The following is a 17,973-nucleotide window of genomic DNA, read 5'->3' on the forward strand; positions in this document are numbered from 1 at the left end:
ATAAGTGGGGAGGATTTTGTTGAGTATATTTCCTCTTGGTGGGCCCATCCAGACACCAAGGGTTTTCCTCTGGAGATGGGGAACAGTGCTTATTCTTGGTGGGCCCCGGCCTGACACCAAGGGTCTTCTGCACGTTTAGAGAGCAATGGGGTTCATCCTGGTGGCAGTGCCGTCTTAAGGCATGGGCCTACCTCTGCCTCAGAAAAATCATTTGGCCCGAGGGGCCCATAATGCTCTTAAGGCGGCCCTGCCTGGTGGGCCCGAGTTTCTATACCAGATGATGCTTGCGTATGAAATTTGCCATTGTACAACCGATCTGTACAAAATGTTCCTAAATTTTTGGCTTGTACCCCATTTTGGGCCTGCTATGCGTCTCAATTTTTGCATGGTGTCTTGAACCTTATCAATTTGTTTCACCACATGCGCCGAATTTGAACTGACGATCAATATGCACTCCAAGATATTTGCAGTCGAACACCATTGCAGTCTTACACCAGAAGCAAGGAATAATTCTGTAACAGCACCACGGTGGTCATTTTCAGTGTTCAAATAAACAATGAAATTAGGACCGGCCGTTTTGGTTGCATATGTCATTCACTTTTTGTGACAATGTTACGCCAACCATTATGCTTGGTGATATGCAGCGGGGAATGACCCTTTCTTTCTCTTTACCTGCTGCAAACCTGGGGTTGGAATGTTCATTCACTTTGAACATTCTGAATTTCACGAAAGAAAAAACAGTTGAGCTTCTTGCAAAATAGTTAATAGTTCAATAGTTAATGGTTAATAGTTAATAATGTTAAATAGTTCCTGTCCTGATAATATGCAGATTTAATTCCTTTAAAAGGCAACGGGAATCAACAACTAGCTTCTGAACGAATTCTTCTTAGATATAATAGTGTATGCGATTTGAATTTCTACTACTTATTTGCACATGCACCTCGTAAAAATTCCTCTGGGGAATTTTTAACGAATTGGTACATGCCAGAAAGTGTGCTTTGATTGTGCTTGTGGCCCTAACGTATTTATGTTGCTAGAGATATTCGTGTTTCGATAAAGCTGCCATCGTTCCTCCACATTTTGAAGTGGAAACTGCCTGTTGAAGGTCTGCCACTCTGTACGGATAAACTTTTGAAATGGGGAACTGGTTCGCATTCATGCCTAAAAATCAGAAAACCGCATGAAGTTTCATCTTCAGTCGAATTGAATTACTATTGCTTATTGTTCAATTGTTGCATCTCTTTTGAAACACTGATACTGGTATTTTTTACGTATTCTATTTTTACATACTTTTTTAAGAAACATTCTCAAGTGGAAACAAAGGCCTACATGTTTCTCATATATTTTATTAATACACCAAACAACGATTTTCATTGTTAAAGCTCAGCCATGTTGTTTATTTATCGTTTGATAAAACATCAGTTACATTGACACGAGTGCAGGTCCCAACATGATCGCATCTGCTGGGTATACATTAAGATTGGTACTGCCACTCCAACATATCTGTGTGTGTGTGTGTGTGGTGTCTCTGCTACAATATAGTGCCACTTAGAATAGCATTGGTTAAGCTGTTAGTCATGTAGATTCGACATTTCGTAGCAACTCTCATCGTAATAGTCTGATGTTCTATTTACTGTTGCAAATTTGTTGGTTTGCAGATCGACATGTTTGTGAATAGTTAATAGAAATCATAACTGATTTTTTTATATCATTCTAGGCTTTGCAGGAATCGTTAAATGTATATTTGCATTGGAAACTGGACTGATTGCTCCCAACTTGCACTACATTAAACCTAATCCTTACTGTAAAGGTCTAGTACAGAATAGGATCAATATTGTTACAGAACCAACTAAACTTCCTTCTCCGCTTGTCGCTGTGAATTCGATGGGAATCGGAGGTGCTATTGGACAAGTCGTGCTGGAAGGGAATACGATGAACATCACTGTAGAGGAACAAGATAAAGCTAACCAAATTCCCCAGATCGTTATGTGTTCTGCGAGACGAGAAGATGGAGTTCATTTCGCTTTGGAGAAAGTCATTTCGATGAAGCCGAACCGAGAATTTTACGCAATTTTCCACGAGTTGGCATATATAACTCCGATTCAAAGGCCTTATAGAGGATATACTATCTTGTCTGAAAATCCAGAGGTTGATGTCTCGGTAAAACTTGCAGCTTTTCTATTTTTCTACTGCATATCCCAGGGATGGCTAACTTTCTGTTCGAGAGCCAACGTAGTTGTCAGCTTCAGTATCACTGATTGCACCAGTAAAATGACCCGTAAAACTCATAGATTCGTATAAGATGGAGAAATCATGGGGACACAATACAGCCGTTAACTTTTCACTCTGGGATTCGTGCTACTCCACTTCGTAAACTAACACTTATTCAATGTTTATCTGGTTGCGTTTCCTGCTAGATGTGATGCATCGAAAAAACTCACAGATTCTCCTCTGCAAATTATTCAATCCAATATATTCGTAGCTTAAATTTTACAGACAATTTTTTTTCAGTTACTGTTCTTCTACCCATGCAGTTATTAGGATGAACTTATTCAAGCACCCCTAGACATCGAAAGGAGTTTTGTCAATGGGCTAAAAAAGGCCAGTCGTTTAGATCATATTTACCATTCGCTCCGAAGGCACCTGAAATGGGAAAACACGTGATGGTACCAAGATAAGATAGACAAGGCGGACTATACCTATACATGTGAAAAGATGCGTGCAATTTTATCTGACGGTCATATACGCCCATAAAATTACGCGGAACCAGATTTGCGATACACATATTCTTATTACGTGTGGTACCTTCAGTAACTTTTAACCAGAACATCGGTGATTTGGTTTGAAGGAGTTTGGTGCAACGCGGCGTAATGTCATCAACTTGCTGTATCCAAATCTTGAGATGACTGCTTCTCGATTAGAGAAGAAATGCTTCGGTTTTTAGCAAAACTTATGTCAGGGATGGGGAAATGTCTCGGTTAAATCACTGACTACCCAATATGACACAAAGCGTAAATAATTGTATTGCTTTTTATAATTATTTGGGGGGGGGAGGGGTCTGCGTAGCATAGTCTGTAGAAGTTTCGAGGTACAGTGAGTTCGCATCAACGTCAAAAAAGTTTCGTCACAGTGAGCAGAATATATCCTAATATAGCACTATAGCACTATATCCTAAACATGCATTCGGCAACAACAGGCAAATTTCGCAACGAAGTGGAAAAAAAGAATTAAAAAAAAAAACAGTCCATAACAAACGTTTAAAGCAATTTGTGTGCTCGAAAAGGTAATGTGATTAGAACAGGGCGAATTAGTTTTACCACCAGCAGTAATGTATGCAAGGACTTTGTTATTGCCAATAGCTCAAATAATGATATTCACGCAATTTTATTTGATGCACGATGTTTCTACCTGGTCCAGGGTCGCGCAAAATCACCTCATGGGCTACGTGCAGCTAGCTGTTGGCCACCCCTGGTATATCCAATAAAACGTTCCGAAACCTAAGGCAGGGTGCATGCACCATTGGAGCGATACTACAAGCGATGCAGCATGCAACTGCTTCTTTTAACCAATCCGCGTCGAGTTGCATACTACATCTTTTGCAGTATCACGCCAGCGCGCACAACCTGCCTAATAAATATCTTATTTTTTAACATGTTGCATCAAAAACTCTCTCATCTGATTTTGTACCGTTTTTCTTTTTCCATCAGATAGTGGAGACCAACAAAAGGGAGGTGTGGTTCATTCTTACAGGAATGGGATGCCAGTACCCAGGAATGGCCAACGATCTTATGAATTTAAAAGTTTTCGCTGATTCTATGAGGGCGTCGGCAAGAGCATTGAAACCATACGGAATTGATCTCCTGGAATACATAAAACCTGGGAAAGAACATTTCACACAGCACAGAAGGATCACGCCATCATTTGTTGCCATTTGTGCCATACAAGTAAGAATGGTTTCAAATATTTAAATGATTCTTCAAGTATGTACGCTTTTGATCCTTTTTTTGTGTCACCACGGTCATTTTCTCACACTTGGACGTTCTTCCTGACGTCACGAGCAGCGTGCGGAGGCCTTCTATCTCTAGGAGGTGGCTGATCCAGTCAATTTTCCCTCAAAATATTCGAGGGGAAAAAATTCCCTGCTAGTATCATCGTTGTGCGGAAAAGAAATGATCGGGTTCAGAATTGGCGATTTCTATGCCCCATATGCAATCACCATGCGGTATTTATGAGCCAACCAGGAAGATTCTACGCCAAAATAAGAAGGAACGAAATAGGATGCTGTGTTTCAAAATAGGGCAAACCAGCACCTCCTAGAGATAGAAGGCCTCCGCAGTCTGTTCGTGGCATCAGTAAGTAGTCCATTTCCCACAGAATTATTTATTCTACTCTAAAATAAGAAGAAACGAAATAGGATGCTGTGTTTCGAAATGTGGTAAACTTGCTAGGCAGTCTGAATGGCGTTTATGGCAGAGGCCTTCTATCTCTAGGAGGTGCTGGATCGGCTCGCATTCGTACCTAAAAGTTGAGAACCACAGAAAGCAAACTTCTGCTGACCACAACTATAGCACCAGCTGGGTTCGAACCCGATACCTCGCTATGCGAGTCCGTCACTATGACCACTTGACCACCACAGCGGTGCATTTCAAGTACCGTAATTAAATCTCACCATTTCTCCAAACAGATTGCGCTGATAGATGTTCTGAAAGAGCTTGGAATCACTCCTGATGGCATAGTAGGCCACAGTACTGGTGAGTTAGCTTGCGCCTATGCAGATGACAGCGCATCCGCCGAAGAAGTCATTCTCTCAGCTTACTTGAGAGGTAAAGTCATCGAAGAGACTGAGCTACCCGCTGCAGAAATGGCTGCTGTTGGTAGGTTATTGCACTATTTCTTACATGGTATAAATGCATTAGGCCTGAGTGTTCCTAACACTAGTCCACGGACCGGCACATGCTGGCCAGACTATTTCCTTTGTTTATTTTTTTTTTTTTTTTCAGTCAACAAATTATTAATTATTTTCATTTGTAGGTTTAACTTGGGTAGAAGCGAAGAAGAGATGTCCAAAGGGTGTCTTTGCAGCTTGTCACAATGCACAAGATTCTGTCACTATATCCGGACTTGAGAAACCACTGGATAAATTCCTGAGCGATTTGGAGAAAGACAATGTTTTCGTGCGTCGGGTCAACGCGTTCGGTTGGGGATTCCATTCGGAATTGATTGGAGCAGCAGCACCGCATCTCAAAGCTTGTTTGAAGAAGGTAAGTGTTTATATTTTACGACACTTTTTATTTTATTTCACTCTGGTGTATCTTCCCACATTTTTCTCTTTTTTTTTTTTTTTAAATATACTGTATTTACTAGCATATGAGACGAGTTTAATCAGAGTTTAAAAACATTTACAAAAAAACTACCTAAAATACCCGGCGCTGCTTTGGTTTTCTTCTATGAGGCTTTTTAGATCACGTGATATCTCCCTCTTTCTTTGAGGGACATACAAACCGTGTCTAAGGTAACCAATATGAGGACTTCCTGCACGACTCGTGAAAGAAACAAATGTAGATTTAAAGAAATTTAGAAATGCATATATATTTTTTTTCTTTTTTTAAGGGGCGCTAGATATTTCGATACCCCCGCCCCCCTCCTGAACTTCAAGTTATGCATCTGCCTGTTTCTGCTTCAAAAAATGTGTAATTGAAGCTGTGGAATTCCTTCGTTCTGCCTTACGGGCCCATAATTAATTTTAAAACAACCTGAACTATATGAATTTATGCAGTTGAATATCAAAAGACAATACGGAGACATTAATTTTCATGATTGATAGGATATAAATAAACGGTTGAAATCAATCTTACTGCATGAATATACAACTCAAAAGTGGGTCCGACTAATTACTTCATATTTAATTTTGTCTGCTTCGTATGTCTAAGCGAACTCAATGTTTCAAAAATGAAGAATTCAAAACAATTTTAAAAATTATTGATGTGGCAGGAAACCCCCCGTTAAATTTCCGCCATTTCAACAATAAAATCGGCAGTTTTAACACTGATTTCTATGGGGATAATCCTTTGCCAGACCCTCAAAGTGATGCTGATGATTATGGCGTCTATCCCAAAAGCTCTCATTACTGGGAGGACCAAAAGTGGCAAACCATTATAAAGGCATATACATATCTGAAACGCATTGCTAGGGAAGAAAACATAATAAACATAAGAAAACATAAATCAAATAGAAAAACCACTTCATATAAGGTCTAAAGTTAAAATCTCCAAGGAAGAAACGAATCATAAGCAGCAGAAACGAGGTCACGTGGGAGGCTGTTCCGCAGTTCTAGCTGAACGGTATCTAAAGCCATAAAAATAGTGGTTGCTTCTGGCCACTGGAATTTTCAATTGAAGGCTGTGTCTGCGGAGGTTGCTTTTGATGCTGTCCGCATAATTTACGTCGCCTGCAGCGCGCGATCCTACTCCAGCGCACGCTACATTTCGCGACGCTGCTTACGTCAGATATGGTGAGCAAACCCACGAACGTATTCAAATCAACTGACACCCACCTTTCGTCTAATCTGGACTCAGAATAAATAATAATAATCTATTAATGTAATGACATCTCCTGACTGACTGACTGATTTATCATCGCTGAGTCAAAACCGCTGGAGCTACAAATATGAAATTAGTGTAGTAGTTTTATTTCATGATGTCCCGAAGAAGGGTTTTTTCGAAATTCAACCCCCCCCCCCCCCGAGGGAGTTCATAAGGGGGGGGTTCAAACGCTATGCGGAGATCCACTCAAGATATAAATACGAAATTTGGTCAGTAGTTGTTTTATTTAATTTTCTTAATATCGTGATCCTCACGTATTCCAAAGGGACCAGCATGATCCGTCCAGGGAATTTGTTAGTGTTAGTAAACATCCATGCTCGAACCGGGATTCGAACCCACACCTTCACAGTGAGAAGCTAGTTCCCTAACCGCTTTATTCATGATATAATTCATGATATAAAGACTCTCTAGCAAGGGGGTGTTTCGAAGTTTGACTTCTAGGGGGGGGGGGGTCATAAGAAAGTTCAAAGTTTACATAGAGCAAGTATCGCTGAGTACAAACCACTGAAACTATAAATATTGGTTTCTGTATTGTATTTTATAATACAGAATGCACACTATATATAAGATGCGATACCCTTAAGGTGGGGTAGGTCATGAGAGGTTTGAATGTTGGGGAATTATCGCTGAACAATTTTTCAAATTATCTAGTGCACCCGAGCAAAGCCGCAAATTACTAAGCAATTCTGGTGTCCCTTTGTCGAAGCAGTTTAACGACAGTGTATTAATAACTCGTGGTGTGTCCATCTTATCCATCCTGTTGAAAAATTTCAAACGCTTCGATCACATCTCCCCGACAACCGTTTTCCTCTAATTTAAGCGTATTCAAGAAATCGAGTAGCCTTAAGCCTTGTGTGTCAACACGAGCGCATGTTGCTCTTCTCTTCACCCCCCTATAAAATTAAAAAAAACCTAAAATTTGAAAGAGTATTTTTATACTCCTCAGCGAAATTTTGGCAACGACTACAATTTATTTTTGGTGTGTGAATAATGCATCCCGATGCGTTATTCACGCAACAAACTTTTACTGTACTGTATTGTAATTCTGGGGTGGAGGGGGTGTGTGCTTAGAATGATGTTACAAAACACGAGGGGGGGGGGAGAACAAAGTATTAAAAATTTTCACAAATTCATAAATTCTGAATTTCCATTGGTTCTGGAACTCGATAATTCTTATTAGTTTTTGGTTACTTTATTCACTCATTTTGGCGCTGGGATTACACGATAAAGTTTTATAAAAGTGATTTTATAAAACTTTGAAAATTCAACCAATACGTTTATTGGTTGTATTTCCTCAAACCTATGAACCTATAAACCTGTGACCTATGAGCTTTATTGGTTGGATTTTTCAAGTTTTATAAAAGATATTCTTATCAAACTTTTTACAGTGTAATCTCGGCCTTAGTGGCATTTTTGTTTAGATATTCGCCTAGGGATTTGAAGCAGTGAAAATTGAATGAAAACCTAGTCCTATATGCGAGTGAATGCGGTATATACAGGGTGTCCTATAAGTCCTAACGTGGCCAATCTCATCAACTCTTCGTCTCAGACTATACCAGTTTCTAGAGTGAAAATAAGTGTCATAAAATATGGTCTCTTCCCCCCCCCCGTCACCCAATTTTGAATTATAAAGCTTTTGTCCTGCGCCTTCTAAGGCCAACGAAACATTCGACGTTTCTAATTGCAATATTCGCGAGATATTTTAATGCAAAAAAACCTGAGGAAAGTTGGGAAAGAACAGCCTAAATGAGAGAAAAGAACTTTAGTTTATGCAGCTCTTTCCCAACTTTCCTTTGATGTTTGAGTTCAAATATCTCGGTGGATATTGCAATTAGAAACATGTTTTTTTTTTGTTGGTTTGTTGGTCTCAGAAGAAACAAGGCAAAAACTTTGCAATTCAAAGACAGCTGACAGAGGGAGCGTATAAACTGGTATAATTCCTTGGCGTGATACCTGTGCACATCTGGAGCATTTTTTTAAAATTAGAACCATGCTTCCGTACGGCGAACGGTTGATGAGAGATAAAGGCTGCATTAGGACTTACAGGACAATCTGCATTACATAATGAATATACATTTTAACTACGATTTCCTTTGTAATCGTAACCGCAGGTCTTCCTAAATCCAAAGCAAAGATCCAATAGATGGCGCAGTAGTTCCTATACTCCGGAAGACTGGCACAAAGACGAATGCAAGACTATAGATGAGAATTACTTCTCCCACAACTTGACGGCACCTGTTAGATTCGCCGAAGTCCTCACGCAAATCCCTAAAAACGCAATCACGATCGAAATCGGCCCTCATTTCCTACTTCGGTCCATCCTGAAACGTGTGATCGGTGAAGACGCTGACTACGTTGGTCTCATGAAACGGAACGAGGACAACGTCAATTTCCTTCTTTCCTCGATCGGCCAGTAAGTTATAGCGCATAATACCCAATTTTCAAAGCCCCCCCCCCCCCCCATGACTATTTCATTGCATACACATGTTACTGTTTTGAGAACGTTATTTTCATATAACTAACAGGGCAATGATCCCCTCATGTAAAAGAGGGCCCATTGATAAAAACTGGTAAAGGAACTACAGGAGAATAATTGCTGGGTAAAAAAGACGCAAGGGTATATGTGAATATTAGAGCAAAAAGGAATCGTGAGTAAATTAGGGTTACGATGTAGAACCTGTGGGTATAAGGCAGTTACGGCAAGAGAACATTTGCTAAATAAGGGCTAAGGGGAAACCATGGCCGTATAATTGCTAGGGAAATAGACCTGAGAGTATATGAGTATTAGGGTAAGAGACCGCATATATTGGGAGTAAGGACCCACGGTTGTTGGTCTATTGTGGCGAGGGATCCTCCTGTAGATTTGAGGGCCAGGATAAAGTATGGCTCCAGATGGCTCCACCGAGACTTATGGCTATTGGGGGGAGTTGGGGCCACGGTAAAATAACTTTCAAACCCACTGCGTTGTAGTATTAGTTTCGTTCTCCCAGTTTATCCAAATTTGTGATCATCTAATACATTTCTCACGAATTATTTATAAACTTCATAATGTTTGCTTACAGACTTTACATGCTAGGATTGAACCCGAAAGTCCAGAACCTGTATCCACAAATCAATTATCCGGTTCCTAGAAGCACTCCTGGCCTAGCTGACTTCATAAAATGGGATCATTCGGTCTCTTGGCCATACTTCAAATACTACAAGGATCCAGGAGGATGCTTAAGATTCCAAGTTAATACAGATGAAGAAGACAGATACCTGTTGGATCATTTTATCGATGGTAGGGCATTATATCCAGCCACAGGTTATCTGTGGTTGGCATGGAAATGTCTCTCGTCCTGTATGGATACAACCATGGACAAACTCCCCGTGGTTATCGAAGACTTCAGGATAAACAGAGCCACGATTTTGAATAAATCAGGTGGGGGAAATCCTTCCATTACGTTATCGGCTTCGATTTACCGTCACTTTATTGTGAAAATTTGGTTTACTTGCGACGTTTTTATTAACATGTCTCAAAAACTTTTCTGCTTTCCATATAGAAATTAAAACGTTCGTTGTGTCAGTCGGAGTATCAGACGGAACATTTGAAATCGCCGAAGGTAAAACAACAGTGGCAACGGGAAAAATATATCCAGACCGCAATCTTGTTCTAAAAGCTCCAGATCTCGGATATCTAGACCCGGAGGACATGGTCAGCAACAGCGAAATGTATAGTGACTTGAAAATTCGTGGATATGAATATGGCAAGAATTTTCAGTGCTTTGATGAAGTAAATGTTGATGGTATGTACAAATAATTAAAGTACGTATTTTTTCCCCCCAAGTACCAGATATTATATAACGGGGGGGGGGGGGGGAATGCACAACCATGTTTTAGTCTGCGGGCGAGATTCGCAGAATTTCTGACGCTCGCGGGACAAACTTTTGTATATGGGGAGGGAGGTGACAAAATCTCGACTGTTCCCTTTTCTACTTAAATCTAACTTTTTCTTCCCCCAAACAACATGGATTTCTACGTAACAAAAACATAGAATCTGCTCTTCTCTATTTTACTTCAACTGTCTATACTAATATTGATAAATCTTACAAAACAGTTGCTATTTTCTTAGATATTAGAAAAGCTTGTGATGGCGTCTCTCATGAAATCTTGATTGAAAAACTTAGTTTCTGTGATATAAGAGGTGTGTTCCTCTTAAACTTTTGTGATCTTGCCTTAATAATAGATACCAATTTGTTAAATGTGGTGATAAATATAGCAGTATTTTGAAAATTATTAATGGCGTTCTTCAATGCCTTGTTCTTGGCCCCTTATTATTCCTCATTTTAATTAATGACTTTTGTAACATTAACATCGTTGGTAACATAATATCATTTGCTGATGATACAGTCATTATCTATAGCGCCAAAGACGACCAAACGTTGACTAATATCATTAATCATGACTTAACTGGAGTACGCAACTGGTTTTCAGCTAATAAATTAACTATTAATGTATCCAAAACTGCCGCTGTGGTGGTCGAGTGGTCATAGTGACGGACTCGCATCGCGGGGACACGGGTTCGAGCCCCACCGTCGCCACAGTGGTGGTCGGCTGAAGTTGGTTTTCTGTGGTTCCCAACTTCGAAGCGCAAATGCCAGCCTATCTCCCCGTTAAAAAGTCTCGCCACAGAGAGCAGCAGTCCTACAAACAGTACAAATATCAGTCACTACACATCACTCACTTCACTTCTGAGATATAGATGGCAGCACTGAAAAAACATACACAACACTAGATACGCACTCAGACTGTTAGGTACACACCCTTACAATTCCGGCACAACTCGCTAGGTAGTAAATTGCCTATGGCGATAGACCTGAGTTGTGCTCGGTTGGAAAAAAAAAAAATGTATCCAAAACTAAATTCATCTATTTCATTACTCAATAACCCTCTACATAATATTAATATTGTTTTACATGATTCTAACTGTTCCCTTAATGATTGTCATTGCAATCCTATTGAACAAGAACATTCTATCAAATATCTTGGTGTTTATGTCGACTCTAACTTTAAATGGAATTCTCATATCACAAAACTTTGTTATTTGTTGTACAAAATTTTTTTACCTCAAATTTTATGTCAATTCCTCTTTTCTTTTAGTTTTGTACTACTCATTTTTTCACTCTCAACTACTCTGTGGTCTATCCGCCTGGGGTAGTGACTAAATTACTAACTTATAAACTTTGACCACTTTGCACAAAAGAATAATTAGACTGATTATTAATGATTATTGTACTCCCTCTCACTACAACTTTTCCATTCTCTGAACATATTACCACTTCGACACCTCTATTTCTTCAAATCAATAGTTATTTTATTTAAAAAACAACATTCTTGACCTCTGAACACCTTTCGTTCTTCTGCAAGAATCAATTCCACCTATTTACTACTCCCTAGAATCTATAAAACGATTGGTAAGAAACATTTTTCATATCTTGTCCCTAAATTCTATAACTCTTTGACTAATCAACTCCTTAATACTTCATTGTTAGCTTTAAAAAAAAAAAAATTAAAACGCTACCTGTTTTCAATAAATAATATTGAAGAGTTTTTTTAGGAGGAAATTTTCCCCCCCACCACTATAACTACTTTCTTTTCCCTTATTACATTTGGACCTTCTTTACATTTAAATTAACTTTCCCCCTTATTTTTTCCTACAATCGAAATATCATCACCGCATGCCTGCGGCCACCATGACCTATCAAGTTATATTTTGTGTTTAGTTTTTTCCTGTTTTCTTTTTAAGGGGGGGGGGGTAGTTCAATGGAGATTAGGCTGTTTAAGAAAATATAGTAGCGAGGGGGTTGCTTTGGACGGTGTGTGTTGGACAAAGACAGGTTATTACCTTCTCCCCCCCCCCCGCGACATACACACAGACAGACATCCTAACCGAATCGTGATTCCAGCCCGAGTGGCACTGTGGTAAGATGCTAGTCTTCCACTATGAAGGTTACCGTCAAGGTACACGGATTCAAATCCGGGCATAGAACGTCAGAAACAAGTTCTTTACCTATTGACCCTGGGGTGACCACCGATAGACAGTGTCTCAATTTCCCATCCAACTCCACTGATTGGGAATTGCTATATGGCGATATATGACCAGAGTTGGCATGCGGTTGCCGTCTATCTTTAGGACGTGATGGTTCAAACCCCACAGTTCACGGTCGGCTGAACTTGGTTTTCCATGGTCCCCAATTTCGAGGTGCGAATGCAAGCCGATCTTCCCCCGTTAAAAAGTCTCGCCACAGAGAGCAACAGGCCTACAACAGTGAAATCTTCAATCATTGACTTCACTCACAGTTCGAAAAATAGGGAGCAGATGGCAGCACTATAACAAGCATTACACAGAAACAAGCTTCCCATTAGGTTCATAACATGGACAGGGCTTTGTGCAACGTGCACCAAGCTGAAGTCTCACCCCCACTATCTTAATCTGGACAAAACCAGTCTGTCAACAGTGGGGTAACAATAACCTGTCTCACGACGGTCATATAGTCCTGATATATATATATATATAACACCAATTGTTTCTTTTATGCATGGAATATAAGTTTGTATTATAGTAATTGAAATTTATGTCAGTATTATGAAGGTTTCTAAGCAGTCGTGTCTATTCGTTTAGGGACTCGTGGATTCATAAAGTGGCAAGACAGATGGATTTCATTCCTGGATGCTCACCTTCTCTTCTTTGGATTGATTGAACAGAATGATTCGTTCGCTCTACCAACTCGAGCTCTGTCCATCAAGCTCAACCCTATCGACTTGTACGAATATCTCGAGAAAATCGATCCTTACGCTGAATCAAAAAGTAATTCTTCTTTTTTATCCCTCGAAACCATCATATTTCAAGATGAGATTTGACATTTGAAGACTGAAATTGGTAAAAATTCAACTACGTTTTCCACGTTCAACTGTTGTATACTTTGTAATGTGGTAAAAACTGAAAAGTGCCTGGTAGTCTTCTAAATAGTTCCAAAGAGCGTGTGGAGAGGTCGCTTGTGTGAACGTGTAGTTATGTGTGGAAATAGTTTTTTTAAGATTTACCACATTTTCACATTTTTGGCACTTACCACGTTTATGACTTTCAGTTATTAACACAGGTGATCTGATAAGCAAATTTTAATTACGAGATGAGTAATGAAAATTATATTATAGCACCCTCTACGACATTAATTAGCATCTGTAGCTTTTTCCGAGACAGCAGAGGGAAATAAAAGACGCAACACACATGGAATGCCTGTTGGGATGAATCGATGATCGTATATTAAGCGCTGGACTTGGGCATGTCCCCTAGCACAGATTTAAAAAAATGAAGGTTAATCCAATTGATATATATTTAATCAGCTTTAAGCCATTTTAATACATATTTAAAGAATTATAATGCCCGCAATGCGAATCTGCATAACACTGAATAAAAGGCGCGGACGCCAGCTCGTGTGGAACCGTTCTAACAGTTGTAATGTATAGGATAATGGCGCACTTTAGTAATACTGAGTCCACACCTTTTATCTACTGTGATGCAAATTTGCATACGGTTTCTTCTTCCCCAGGTTACATTTGCATGCGTGGTGTTCTTTTTCCTCCCGATAATTTTCAACAGGAATGCCGTTTGCGGAGCGGCCGTTTCATGTTAGACCATGCATTCTCTGATAAAAATTGTTGTATTGGTGTGTATGCTGTCACCTCTAAAAGTTCCCCCCCCCCATCTTTTCTGAATCACCCTGTAAATATGTAAAGTTGTTTGTTGGGCGTTGGGTGCTACTTGTCATGAATATTTTAACTATTTTTTTTATTTAATAAATGACATTATTTATCAGATTACATTGCTATACACCCAACTGGTCATTTCAGTCACTTGAGGTCACAAAGTGAATGGAATTTTGTGCTAAAGTTTTCATCTTTTGTATGGAAGTCGCATCTTTGCTTGACAAACACAATGTAAGATAATCCTCTGAGGTGTCCTTTGTCCGAATTTGGTGTTATTTTAAGCCAAACACCCTCCGCAATCCCGAGTTGTTTCATTTCGATAGCCCAGTGTTATCTGACCAATTTATTGCTTGCCCGTCTCAGTTGTACGAGTTCTGTATGTGTATGACTGTATGTTTCATGTTATTACTTGTCGATTTGCAGGAGTTCCCGTGGTTTTCGATCCTGACGAAAAGGTATGTTCATCTCCCGGTGTTGAGATTCGGAGCTTGAAGTTGGAGCCGAGCACGCGTCGGGCGGTAGTAGAGAATGCCCCTCTGCTGGAGAAATATGAATTCATTCCTTACGTGCCCGATCGTCCGCTACCATCGCTATTCAGTGAAACATGCGAAGCGTATGTTGAAGCTTGTGCAGCAGAAGCAAAGAAAATCTCTACCACTGATAAATCCGTGAAGTATGTGGATACATCCGAGTTATTCAATATTGCGATCGCATTGAGAAGTTTACCGCGCATGGATGGGAAAAGCACTTTGCTACTTAACACTCTGCAGGAAATCACTCAGCTCATCGACCACAAGCAAAAGCCCGCTGCCGAATTGTTTGAAAAATACGTCAGCAATGTCGGGAATGATCTCCTATACAATTCGCTCTTCGATGAATATCATCTAAGGATAATCCTCGAAATCATCCGTGAAAATAGTTCTGCGAAGATGAACGTGATAGAAACGTGCAATGGCCATTCACCGATACTAGACTTGATGATGGAAATAGTGAAGAAGTTACCTCAGTCTAGATTGACGGGCTCCGTCATTCATCCCAATCCCGATTCATTGAACAAGGAGAAATTCCAGAAACTAAGTATAGATCTAAAGTCATCTCAAGATACGGATTACATCAAGTCCGTAAAAGATAGAGACGTTATCGTAACCTCGTTCCTTTTTGGCAGCGCCACGATGCTAAATGAGCATGTGAAGTCGTTGCGATCCATGGGACACGACAGAAGTTTCGTCGTGTTCTATCACAGGAATCGATTATCTCCATGGGAAAAACACATCAGTTCAATCTTTAAGCGAGATTTAGAAACTCAATCGAGTCAGTGTCTAGAAGCCGTTCTCAGACAAAATAACTTGCTCATCGTATCCAAGTTCTCAGATAACCACGGAAGCAGTATATACCTGTTACGATACAAAAACGATATTGTGCCGAAAGATAACAACATCATTGTGAGAATAAAAACCGGTGCTTATGAAGAATGGGTCGAAGCCCTCAAACAAGCTTCCGAAACTTCTCTCCTAAAGCCTGCGAAATTATGGTTGGTGGCTGAAGACTGTCCCTACAACGGAGTCGTCGGTCTGATGAAGTGCTTATTGCAAGAGACGGGCGGGAAGAACCTAAGGCAACACACTTTTTTTCTATCTCTATAATTCATCTTTTGCTAGTGATATAGACCAGTGGTTCCTAAACTGTGTCCGTGAAGATATATTGGTGCTATTTTTATTTTTTTAAAACCTCCAAGTGTTGCAATGATGCTCGTATTCACCTACAGGTTTTAAACTACAATCGCAGGTTAAAGGATTAGAGGTCGACACGGATTGGTAAAAGTCCTAAATTTAACCAATCCGTGTCGATCTCTAATCCTTTCACCTGCGGTTGTAGTTTTTAACTCTGTCGGTGAATACAGCCGTGAACAGGAGTGGCTTAAGCGAGGGTGCAAGGGGTGCGGTGAACCCGGGCGGCAGCGTGGACTTTAGTTAAGACTCCAAAATTTTTTAATATTTCACACAGTGAAAATTCACATATAACATCACGCTTCTGAGACATACCTCGACAACTGAAATGTTGAGACCATTTGAGGGAATAAATGGCTACGGGGCCTACGAAGGTAATACTAGAAACAAGAATGTAAGCTATCAGGGGGCGTCTCGAGACTAAATCTCTATTTGGGACCTCAGATTTTTGCGCCTCTTGTCTATTCCATAGCCCCTACATCCTGCGTCAGGGCTCCTAGACTGGAGTCTTTTGCGGGGCCCCCAAGCCAGATTTTAAATGTGGGACTCTCCTGCAGTTAATTTATAGCGTGAAAAAAAGGGTAAGGATAGAATTCCGGGCTGGAGCCCTGTCAGCCCTGCCCTTGGGGGTCATGCCCCCTCAAATTTATCTCAAGAATTCCTAACAAAAAGTATCTTACAAAAAATTTATCCTTTTATCACGGATTTAGCGCCTCTCCAGAACGGACAGAAATCATTTTCTTTGGCCAATGACACTTTTTCCATCCATTCACCACAGACTTAGCACCCTCTTGAGTGGCGCCCCGTACGGCCGCAATGGGTCACATGGCTCAAGAACCTCCCCTGTACTCTATGAAGAGGAGCACATACACATTTTGGTTCCCCTCACCCAGTATTTTTCCAGAATGGTCGGAAACGAAGGGGAAATTCGGCTTCTCATTTGCCCGATTCCTGAAGTACCAGAAACACCTTTGAAATGAATTTCTTAATAAAAACAATCTCGTTATCATCTCCATCATATTCACAGGATAAGTGATGATGGCTCTCCAAATTAAGTGCTCCTTTAAGGATAAAATAACCTGTTATCTGACATTATTTATGGGAGTCTTATTTCTCTATGTGGGTGAATCAAAACAGGTAGAGCAAAGAACGGTGAAATAATTCCAGATTAAAAAACAGTAAAATCTACTTCAAAAGAGGGACATGTGGTCGGGAGCATTTTGCATGGTGAACAATGGTGTGCTGCATTCCTCTCACAATATAAATCAGGTTCATCAAGAGGTCCCCTTGACTGAAGCTCTGCCAGCCTCCCATCAGGGTCGCCTTTAGAGGCGGCATATGAGACTTCACACCCGGGCGGCGGGTAAGCTCGAGCCGCCCCTGGCCTTGAAGCACAAGACAAATCCGAAGTCGATTCATTAACGTAAAACCCTTGTTGGTGATTTTCTGAAAAACACAGACTACTTTCGCACACACACAATTTCTTCCCTTTTGATTTTTGTGTATGCATTCAGTGAAATTTCGCATTTTTTAAAGCATTTGTGAGTATTTTGAAGCTTTTCAACTGATATTCGAGTTCTGTTCAAAGTGGCATTTAGTTCGTGGGCCGCTCCTTTTGTGTCTCCAAATCCCTTGCCATGAAGGTCCAGCTTGATCTGCCAAAAAAAAAAGGTTTTAAGGAATAGCCGGGCCTGCTTTTGTCAAAATATAAAAGAATAGGCCTCTCGTAAGCTAGCGGGGTATGGAGTTGCCATACTTAGTATGTAACCATCAACTTTGAAGCTTCTAAAGATCTGTTTTCGTGGGAGATTGTAGATTTTCACGGACCCCTCTCTCCGCAGAGAGCAGGAAGACTCACAACATAATGATGTCGAGCTTAACATAACAATGACTTACAG

General features: G+C 40.3%; 1 protein-coding gene across 2 annotated transcripts in view; it reads left to right on the plus strand.

Annotated features, from left to right (window-relative positions):
* The window catches only part of LOC149071629 (fatty acid synthase-like), a 202,112-nt gene that overhangs the window by 33,707 nt on the left and 150,432 nt on the right, over positions 1-17,973 (plus strand). For both annotated transcript variants that reach the window (XM_089247905.1, XM_089247904.1), the window contains exons 8-16: positions 1,718-2,160; positions 3,708-3,944; positions 4,685-4,874; positions 5,032-5,261; positions 8,714-9,015; positions 9,665-10,023; positions 10,145-10,387; positions 13,264-13,449; positions 14,772-15,963. In XM_089247905.1, the coding sequence (XP_089104031.1) occupies positions 1,718-2,160; positions 3,708-3,944; positions 4,685-4,874; positions 5,032-5,261; positions 8,714-9,015; positions 9,665-10,023; positions 10,145-10,387; positions 13,264-13,449; positions 14,772-15,963 (3,382 nt within the window). The remainder of the gene's footprint in view (positions 1-1,717; positions 2,161-3,707; positions 3,945-4,684; positions 4,875-5,031; positions 5,262-8,713; positions 9,016-9,664; positions 10,024-10,144; positions 10,388-13,263; positions 13,450-14,771; positions 15,964-17,973) is intronic.

The sequence above is a fragment of the Pholcus phalangioides genome, unplaced genomic scaffold (genome assembly GCF_987345545.1).
Source record: "Pholcus phalangioides strain wild (caught in Gottingen) unplaced genomic scaffold, Ppha-v1.0 ptg000018l_1, whole genome shotgun sequence".
Classification (NCBI taxonomy): Eukaryota; Metazoa; Arthropoda; class Arachnida; order Araneae; family Pholcidae; genus Pholcus; species Pholcus phalangioides.